The 10,665-nt window shown below is 47.5% G+C and overlaps 1 protein-coding gene across 9 annotated transcripts in view; it reads right to left on the bottom strand.

The window, feature by feature from the left end:
* Positions 1-10,665, bottom strand: part of LOC100748428 (mitogen-activated protein kinase-binding protein 1) — an 85,814-nt gene that overhangs the window by 25,196 nt on the left and 49,953 nt on the right. For all 9 annotated transcript variants that reach the window (XM_033323874.1, XM_033323876.1, XM_033323873.1 and 6 more), the window contains one exon: positions 2,579-2,670. In XM_033323874.1, the coding sequence (XP_033179765.1) occupies positions 2,579-2,670 (92 nt within the window). The remainder of the gene's footprint in view (positions 1-2,578; positions 2,671-10,665) is intronic.

Genomic DNA, 10,665 nt, shown 5'->3' on the forward strand with positions numbered 1-10,665 from the left:
GGCCGATCGAGTCGTCGACGAAACGAGAGGAAAGAATCGGCGTGGCTTGACGCGGTAAAAAACGCGTACACAACAGCCAACGGGTGCAGAGGTTGCCAGGTCGATCGAACGATTTAATTGTCGCCGACGCTTATCGTTCGAGGCGGATCTCCGACACAGAATCTTTTGGTCCATTCACCGCTCTCTTGACCCGATTTCCGAGTACCGTACATAGCTGTTTGCTCGTTCGCTTGCACCCGACGTATCCGCGACATGTACGTTCTCGACGTCCGGCTCGATGGCGCCGCGGATTTAGGCGACTCAAGTAGCACGTGCGAAAATCACGAGTTCTCGCTCGTCGCCGTGCTTTCTGTCAAGCGACGCTTGATTACGCGCCGAGTTAACGCGTCATCCTACTCCGCCGTTTTTCTCTATCGCGATCGTAATTAGCGATACAATGGGTTAACGAGCGCGCGTCGCTCGGCGAATACGGTTTTTCTCTCTAAGCGAGCAGGCCATCTTGTTCCATCATGTTCCTTCTAATTGATCGGTCGTCATCCCCGCGCTACAGAGGGGAGTTTCCCCCAAGGACACCCTAATATTCCTTACGACACACCGCGAAGTTCGACGGCTGACTAGCGTAACCCGATCGGAAGCCAAATGTGTCCACGAAGCGACGCTAAATTGTCCACGAGAATGAAACGAACGAAACTTTTTTATTTCTGATATCTTTTTAATTAACCTTCTTTAAACGAGACCAAACGCGATTTAATTGACGCGCACTTTCGCGCGTATATTCGATAGAGGAATTACTTTGCTGAAACTTTTATTCAACGAGCATTGAGAATAAAAAAGTTCCGTTGTTGCATTAACGTCGTCGAACCGAAACGTTTCTTTTCGTCGAGTCAACCGTCTTTTCCCAAGTTCCGCGAGACGACGAGTTGCGTATCCGTTACGTACGATCGCGTACTGCACGCGATAATTCAGTGCCGATCGTCGATCGATCGCGGAGAAAACGCGAAACAAATGGAAAAGCGAAGAAGTGAACGTCCATCGCAGGCGAGATCCAGCTACGAAGCGAATTTCGAGGAAAAAGCCTGGGAGAACCGCAGAAGAGCGGCACCACGTAGCGCGGTCGAAATGCTTGTTTCTTGACACGCGATACCTCAGTGTCTTAGTCCACAATCTTCCGATCGCACTTTCGCCATTCTTCCATTCATGGCGCGAGCCTTCTTTTCTACCGTCCGCGTTTATCCGTGACCGGTAGAATCGCACGTGCACTTTTTTACAGCGCCGAACAAAGCGCTAACGAAGATGAACTTTCTTTCACGGTCGCCTTCTTCCTTCACGGCCGGCGTCTGACAAAAGTTCGGAACGCGAGTTCGAAATATCGTACAGGCGAGTGCGACGATGTTCAAAACGTGTTCCGTGCGATTTTCAGGGAGAAAGAGTCGCCTCGATCGGCGAATCGGAACGACGTAGCCAACCAGCAGCGGTTCGTCTTCGACTTTTAGCCCGACGACTCGATCGATCGTTGAGAGGATGTTGAGGCGAAGGATATCGCGGTCGAAAAAGCGAAAAGTCGAACGGCGAGAAACAACGGATCTGGGACACGCGCGCGACCAAGCCTATCGACGTTTCGCAAGCTTCCACCGACCAGCGAGCATCTTTATCGAAATATCGCGATCCGATATCGCCGATCGAGATAAAGCCGCGCTTCCGTGTGCCGCGCGTTGTGCAAAGGATCTCTTCTTTCTTCTGCATGCTCGTTCCCACGAATATCGACCGACTTCTAACAACTTGTCGGATTTGTAATACGACCTCCTTCCTCTTTCATTCCGATCACGACCCGGAGTCGACCAAGTTCTCCGCCGATCGTCGTTCATTGGGTCTGTCGAAAGTTGCGAAAAGCGAAACGATTTTTAAAAGTCGACCTTGCTACTTCTACTTTCCGATTACGGTTAAATAGCCACGGAGTTCACCGCTCCCGTTCACGCGAGCAATTTCCTTCGCGTAGAAATAAACCGTAGCAAAAGTTTCGATCTCGTTCAAGGCGATACGCGATGCGAGCGCGATCGTCGACGAGCGCCACTCTCCCTTTTGCCCGGTTCTTGCGGCCCCTTAACCCACCAATTACTTTAATTCCGCAATCGATACCGGCTATTATCGGCGAACGATTTAGAGCTCGACGGACGATGGCAATAATTTCGAGGCTGCAACGACGAGACTACTAACGTCGCGACCGAGCCGATCGACCACGACGTTTCCAAGCGTCGCGTCTCCAAGACGAGAGTATCAGCGCAACCACTTAGCCTCCAAGGTACCGCGGCGTCCGGAATTCTAATCGCCAAACCGAGTAAACGCTACGAGTAGCTACAAGATTGAAAAGGTCGGGCCCGAATCGCCACTTTCTCTACCGATATAGGAAACCAGGCTGAAAATCGACGAGAAATAGGGTCGTAGGAGGAATCGCGAGATTAGAATAGGGTTGGGAAAGAGGACACGGGTGCGGATGGTACGCGTAACAGAGTTGGATCGACGTACATACAATGGAAGAGGAATCGATGGAAGAAAAGCAAGAGACCGGACTCGAACTTACCCGGCAGGATAAGCGACCAACTCGCTGGTCGCGTCGCAATCCAGGGCTGCATTGCTCGATACGGTTACTCCGAGAACGCGTTCTAGCTTGATCTGAAACAAATTAAATACCAGGTTACCTTTGCGTTAAAGATGTTGACGTTACCTTTTCCTGCCACTTTGCGACATACTACAGAAAGATTATTTCTCGTCGCTATAAATCCGCACGTCAAATTCGTAGGGTATCTAAACTCGTAAGAGACGCGATTCGCCCTCGGACATTTCCTATTGTCGTGTGATGCACGGTGTGACGTGTAGTCGTTTAAATTAATTATGGGACGAGTTAATTTAATTAGCTATATTTACAGATATGAGGTGTGAGTGTCGTCCGTGATACTCGAGATGCTGGCCGTAGATATCGCTGCTGGGGTACTGCTATTTTTCTTCTAACTTAGATGCGTGGAAGAAAAATAGGACTACGGACACCGGATCCCGAACGTTCGTAACCTAAGGTGCTAACCACTGCGCTATCGTCGTCCGGTAGAAGTTAGTTTCGAGTGGCGGTGTTTGTTGTCGAGTGCCGCCACAGATATTTTGAAATGTAGAATACAAAGTTAATCGCAATCGATGATATTCGTTATAAGACTGCGCGATACTGCGGTGCTGATACTAATTGTTACGCTGATTCGCTAGACCGATTCGTTATACTTATTCGCTCGACTGACTGACTTCTGAAGAACATGGTCGTCTATTTATACTTGTCAAGGGGAGGTACCGAAAGGTTTGAACTTGTCGCAGGTTGTAGGTTGCACGTAGCAGCGAAATTGCTTTCTCCAGAGTTAGTTTATTACGTTATGCGCGTCGTACAGTGTCAATCATCTGTGGCAAAACAACTATGTGAGGAATCTTCGTATCGAAACGTCCTAAGACGCTTACGCCGCTACAGTCGATCGATCAAACCTATCTCAGAACATGACAGCGTTATCCGGACTCTTTATTATATAAATCTCACATCGAGGATATCCGGGACGTTCGACGCTAATTTTTAAGAATTACTTGGACAGCAGCTGTACAGTGCCCCTATACAGTTTAAGTGTAGTTTAATTCCCACAATTGCGACGGTGTTGTTAGGAATTTGAATCTTGGAATCCTGCACGTTCTTAGAGGTCTCGTAACTCGTACGTCACTCGTGTATTTCATGTAATATGCCTATCCGGAATAACGCGAAATTACACGACGTCGCAGCGTTTATGCATAACGTAAGCACGACTAGCGTAACTGTTTCAATAGGACGATGAATTTCGCTAACAGCGTCTATCACAAGGTTGATATACTCGGTGAACCTATGGAATCTCTGAGATTCTCCCCCTTAACACGTTTACTGCCGCGTCACCCATATTCGGGCGACAGCAAAGTTTCTGATCGGTATTCGGGAGACGCTTATTTGACTACTTGCGAAGAATCGTCGTAGGCATTTGAAAAGATATTCCACAGGAAGTAATAGAACTATTGTATGATTACAAAAATAATAGGAAAATGGTTTATTAAGAAAATCATTTAGGATGTAAAACTTTAAAGCATTGTATACGAAGCTGAGGTTGGTCGGGACAATTTGGACAATAAGTTGTCGCAGCAGTCAAAGTTTTAAGACAGATTTTTCAATGATTTTTTATTCTATACCTCAGCTACTTCTTCCAAATTCTCGCTTATTATTTCTTTTCTATTTCTATCGTCTCGCGTCTTTCCCGCCGAATGGATTTTTCTTTCGCCCGTGAAAGTAATAACAAGCTTTCATGACGAAACTGCAAAATCGTAGATTCTCCTCGCCTCCTGCTGCTCGTCTTTCTAAAGGAATTAATTTTAATCTCGAAAGGCGCGTTACGTCACCGATGAATCGCTCGATGCGCGACGATTAAACTCTCTGTGTGCTGCTGGTTAACGCGTAAGTACCTTGCAGCAAAGGATTAACGTCATACGTAACGAATTTACCACTTATTTACTTACGCGAGTGTGTTCGTTCGCATGCATCTGCGCGAATGACGTACGATGTATCTAATTAGAGACAGCGCAAACTGCTATTTGTGAATTACGAGCAGTTCGATCACGTTCGTTCTCAATCACGCTGGTGATACCTCACGATGATTTGCGATTTTTCCTGATCGCTTCTGACCGGAGGAGAGATATAACTGTTGTTTGCGCGCATCGCGTAACCTTATCATCTTTACATCGACGATATCAAATTAATATATTACGGTCTTGAAATCGACAGGAACAACGAATATCTTCGAGACAGAACGTCTTTAAGATGCCGATGTAAGATAAAGAAAAGGAAATTCAACTGTTTTTCATTTTTAACACTTCGCCGATCGATAATCTATTAATCGGCTTTTCACCACCGACAATCTTTCTCGTTATTTGAGCAGTAATTTGTTATTTAGCACTAAGGTACCTCGTTCAGTTGCGTCAGTTGCGTCGCTTTGTAAGCCCCCACAATTTTACACCAGTTTGAAAATAAGCCCCCACAATTTTACACCAGTTCGCGATGGACGAAGAGAATGGTATTGGAGAGTCTAAACCGAAAGAGAGCCGTGGCCAGAGAGAATCTGCGCCCGAGCTGTAAGGTGTTAAGATACCGATATAAGACAAGGAAAAGAAAATTCAACTGTTCTTCATGTTTAACGTTAAATAAAGTAAACTAAGGTTATACGCGGATACCTTTCTGCACGCTGTATCTCGAAATATTGCAGGCGAAATAATTCAGAGCAAAATAAAAGAATTACGATCACAGCGAGCGAATTCACTCGCGAATAAAAGGGTGTCACGGTCGCGAATAATGTTACGTCGCTATCGCGATCGTGACTCTGCCATCACTGCGATAATAAATCACCGTCGACGATTTTCCACGTCGTCTCAGTGTCGTCTAATTGTTTCTTTATGATCCGCGATCCAAGAATCGTAAACGGCAGCTGCTATTTTCGACCGGCTGCATAATCGATAACCGAGGACTCTGTCATTGCCTCTGACCGGCCTCGAGGCTCTCTCGTCGAGCCTTTCGAGCGGGTGATCATCGAGTTGCGCGAAGATACTGCGACAAAGAGACAGACACCGTGTTATTTATGGAGGAAGTTATCCGGAAGACAGAGAATGGCAGGGGAAGAGAAAAGCCAGGGCAAGTGGATACGCGACGCCAGCGTGGAAAATTCGCTCGATACGCCAGTGGGGCATTGATCTGGAATGGCTCGCGAAGGCGGAGTTTGTTAATACAGCGTACTTCCGTTTTTTTCACGGCTGTCGGCAAAAGTTCAGAGAAACTCGTCCGATCGATATCAGCAACCCGCTGTACCGCGGCGTAACGAGAATCTTACGCTCCACGTTCCCCATCGAGAACCGCGTGTGGCCGGTTTCTCTAGACTTCTACACTTCGGACTAGCGCCGTCCAAGTCGTCCCCGGGAGACAAACGCCGCCCCCTTTCATCGTCTTAACGAATACGTGGCGCGTTTCATTCGTCAGGCCGCTGGTCTTTTTTCGCTACGAAAACGCCAGCCTGTCATGGTTGGCTTCTTAGCATCGCGCGATTTCGTCGGCGACGAACGAACGCATCGCGCGAAACGACGTTTGAAAGGAGAAGTACACTGGAACTTTAGACCATGAAATTGTTTCGTCGTAAGACTCGTTTCGTGACTTTCGGTTGCCAGCGCGTGCCGACTCTGGCGAATCATCGGCGTTTAACCAGCTACGTCGACGGACTCGATCTCCGGTATCTTCGACTCCGAAAAGGTCCGCTGTTTGAGCGAAAATATTCATCGGTTAAGTCCCATTTGCATCGCGCAACTATACTCGAAGCGACTAGGTCTCGGTCGAAGCGATCAGTTCAAAGATAGAAGAACGGGCTATTTCTGGTCGAACGACTACGAGTCGTTTCAACTCGACCGACCCCGAGTGTCTACACGGGCAAATTCGAACAATTTCAAATCGATGGACGAAAAGTGGCTGAACATAGTAAACGAGGTTTTAGAAAGCAGCAGCGCGTCTTAGCCGCAACAACTTGGTAGATGGTTCGCGACTTTCCTTCGGGCTCCGACGAAAAGCTACTCGCGCCTTCTCTCTCTAACGGTCACCCATCTGTCGATCGTTCGCAATTAAGTTCCATCGAGTCAAATTTTCCGCCAACCATCGTACCGTGTCGTCGTTAACTTAAGAAACCTAGCGACGAGTTCGTCCTAACGAGTGTTCTAATCTCGCGAACCGTATCTGGGACTAACAGTCGATACTCGAACGATTCTCAATTGGTCGTTGTTGTTCACGTTCTACGTAAAGTCGGGCGACTGGCGCGAATCGGAACTCGAGAAACCGACAAACGTCTTACCGCTTCCCACTTAACGAATCATCGACGATCTATCGAAGAGAATAAAATTGCCAACGCAGAGATCGCCCGAGCCGTCGGGATACGCGCCAAACGACAGGGCGATTCGTCGCGGTTGCGCGATCGTTGCGTAATCGCAAAGTCCTCGTCGAAGATGACTCGTAACGGTATAATTAAGGGTGGTTACGCGTAACAACTTCCGCGATTCGAGAACGCTCCGTTCGCGTTTTATGTTTCTTTGCAGGCAAAAACCTGCTCCCTTTTCCGTCGACTTTCACGATGAACGACCAGCGCGTCCAACGATCGTAAATCGAACGGCTGAACGAGCAAATCGACGTTCTAGAAGCGGCGATCGCGTTATAGCGGTTCGATGCGATCTCCGCGCGATATCCGCAGGTTCGTCGAAGAATTCCATCGAACGAAGTCGGCGCAGGTTACGCGATACCCAGGGACACTTAGGTTTGTCTCATACTCCGCTCCGTGGACGATCGAGATCGGCGTAGGCAGAGAGGAGAACGCTACCGCGACATCGGTTCGTCACGCGAATGACTAGCTCGGTTCGCGTGGGAGGCCGAACGATATTATTCGCAAATGTTCGGTGGAAAAAATCGCGGATGCAATGACAAAGGATAACCTGCACTACCCATAACCATTTTCACCGTACTAACACTAGAACTATCACGCCAGTCAAATTGATTGGTTTTACAATTTTATTTTTAAATTCCTACCTCGTGTTATATTTTTTCCGCAATGATGTAATGACTTTTGCAACGATAACTAAAAGAATAATATGATGAATTTTATTTTGTTCAGTCAAAATGACTGGTACTTTTCAAAGCGTAAAAGTGCTGCAATCTGTTTATCGAACCCTAATTAACCAGCTTCCCCGTTTTCTACAACTTCCCACACGGTTTTCAAATTTTTACCGCGTATCGTTCGATATGACGATATCAGTTATCAGGAAAATTCCTAGATGCCAACACTAGAAATACCACAGCGGTCAAAAAGACTGGCTCTACAATTTTATAAACGTGTCAATCCTCGTTTAGGGATCCCAGATGGATTAATAATAGCAAAAATCTACTACGTAACATGGTGTTACTTCTGTAAGAAAGTAATAAATTAATAAATATACAAATATTCTATTATTAGGTGCTTTTTAAAGACCAGTCATTTTCACTGGTTTTGATAGAAATATCTTCGTGTTAACTATAGTTCTAGTATTAATGGAACTGTCCATCTCGTTGACTCTGTATACCGTGACGCCCATCTTTTTCGACAATCGCATCGTCCTCGAGAAGCTTCTTGCAACGTACACTGTAGTTGTTGTATTCATCGCGATTTTCAAACCTCCGTTCGTACGCCTTTCTCCTACTCTTTTCCCTCTTTTGCGTATATTTGCGCGTGTAATTTACTTCTTCTCGCGTCGTATCTTTGTATCTCTATCCCGTTAAGAGGACAGTTGAAGGCATCAACGGCGTTCAACTGACGACTGGTCCCATCACTGCGCGCGGTCGGTCGTAGGTGCAGTAAATGACATCCGAGTTGTTCACGGAGTTTACCGAAAATTTACTGCTCAAAACGATTAAAAAATACATTATTTAGAATTTAAAACTGCCGCACTGATCAACTTCGCTGTCTTCGCTCGATGAGATCCTACGGATACGTTTTCGGGTATGTCCTATTTGTATACTTTGATCCGAATCATCAAGATCCATTGGGGCAACTAAATTGTAGTTTACATTATAAAATTGGAATATTTTTTCAATTTGAATTTGTCGAATTTAATCAAGATCGACAGTACGCTTACTCATAGTGGCAGTTAAAAAGAATTTCACAACAAAAGTAAGACTCGTTTGGAAAATAATAAATTGATATAAACGAGATGCTGACAAACGGGTCAAACGTGATCTCTCACATCTGAAGAATACTTAGCGACTGAAATAAAAAGCAGTGGCAGCGCGCGTAATAATCGTGATAGAACACAGTCGTCCGATTGCATAATAATCCGCGCTTGGATGCAAATGGGTTAATAACAACAACAAACGCAGAGAAAAGTTCTTTCCGACGGACTACGTAAAAATGAGGAAAAATGAATTCTTACAGCTGGCAGTAATCCGATTCGAATCCGACCAAAGTTTCTCGTTCGGTATTCGTTCGTGTCCCGGCGAGTAGACTCGTTCGCGTCGCGGGTAAGTAGAGTGATCCGAGAATCTCGAGGAATTAATTCGCCTCGTTAAAGGAAACGAGTGTCGGAGGAGGGGAGCGCGACACGCGAAACGATTCGAGCTTCGGAGAAAGTATAAGTAATTTCTCGCGGGGTGAAACCTTCCATCTATGAGCGAGCAGCTGATCGATCGCCGCAATGACCAGAGAAAACCACGACAGGTAGAAAGGGAAGATCGGAGCATCGTTGTGTGCGATTAAACGAAGAACTGTGTCGCGCGTGGCGTACGAATATCTGGCCGCGTGTTCTCCGTAATTTAACAAACTCTCCAATCGTTACTGCCAGTCTAACGATTTTAACGGTCGCGTTCACGGATAGCTCGACTCGGACCATAGCATCTCTCTCGAACGTAGAGATTCTCTCGATGGATTTTTTCACGGCTAGAAAACTCGAGCTTGAATCGTCGATTTCAAGACCGATCGCCAACCTACACCGTACAACGTCTATTTGGTCCTCGTCCATCTACGACGAGTCCCAACTTTCTCTCGGTCGAACGCGTTCGATCGGTAGCGGCGTATCGAAGCTACACTAAATTCTTCGACAATCCGCGACCAACCTACGAAGACGAGACGACGAAATCTCCGTTGGACAGCTCGGAGGGAGACCTTGAACGAAAAGTCGGCGAACAAGGCCGAGAGTTGGCTTATTGGGATAGAAATACGGTGGTTTGGTTCGGAAACGAACGCGCTAGTGGTGTCGACCTACGCTCGTCGATCGAGAGGTTCGCTGGCGACGTACACCGATTGCGTTCAGCACCAGCACGGGACCATGGAAATCGTAACGCGGCGGATGTGGGCACGAGAACGCGCGTGCCACGGACTTCTGTCTATGTACATCTATGGTCGTTGGACGGAAGGTTTCGCAACGACCACCGTAGCAGTTGCCGTGGTCGTCGTTGTTTCGCGGAACACGCGCTGGAAAATGTACCGGTGTCGTAAGTCGCAAGGTGCGCGAGAGACCGGCTGTGCATACGAATGCCATGAAACAGCCGCCAGGCACTAGCTATAAATTTCACCTTCGTCGTTTGTCATCGGCCGTCGCGAGACGGTTATCTGATTTCCGGAGTCGCGACGACTTCGCATCAACGCGCGATGGATCCTCGTCGGCCGATCGAAGCGATCGTTCGGGCAATTTCCTCGAACGACGAAAGTCGTTTCAGAAGCGCGGTATCATCGGCGCGAACGCGTAACTCGTCGCGAAACCAGAACCAGTTCCCCGCTGCGAGCGAAAAACATGCAAAAACAGCGTCCGCCGGTGATTGATCGCTCGCTGACCGGATATCGAGGTCGACGATATCGCGACGGGTTCGATGCATGAGGCTCGTTATCTCGACCGGTCGATTAACGATCGAATAACGCGCGCTTCTGGTGGAACCGGTTGCGACGCTTTTAGCGATGATCCAGTCGGCGTCCTTGCGCGAGAGCTACCGACACGTTAACGTACACATTAGCCGACTTTTTTTGCGCGTTTCCTCGTACAGTCGTCTTTCGTCGCGTGCCTCCACTTCTCGGGGTCGCG

Source organism: Bombus impatiens, unplaced genomic scaffold (assembly GCF_000188095.3).
Source record: "Bombus impatiens unplaced genomic scaffold, BIMP_2.2 scf_1275, whole genome shotgun sequence".
Lineage (NCBI taxonomy): Eukaryota > Metazoa > Arthropoda > Insecta > Hymenoptera > Apidae > Bombus > Bombus impatiens.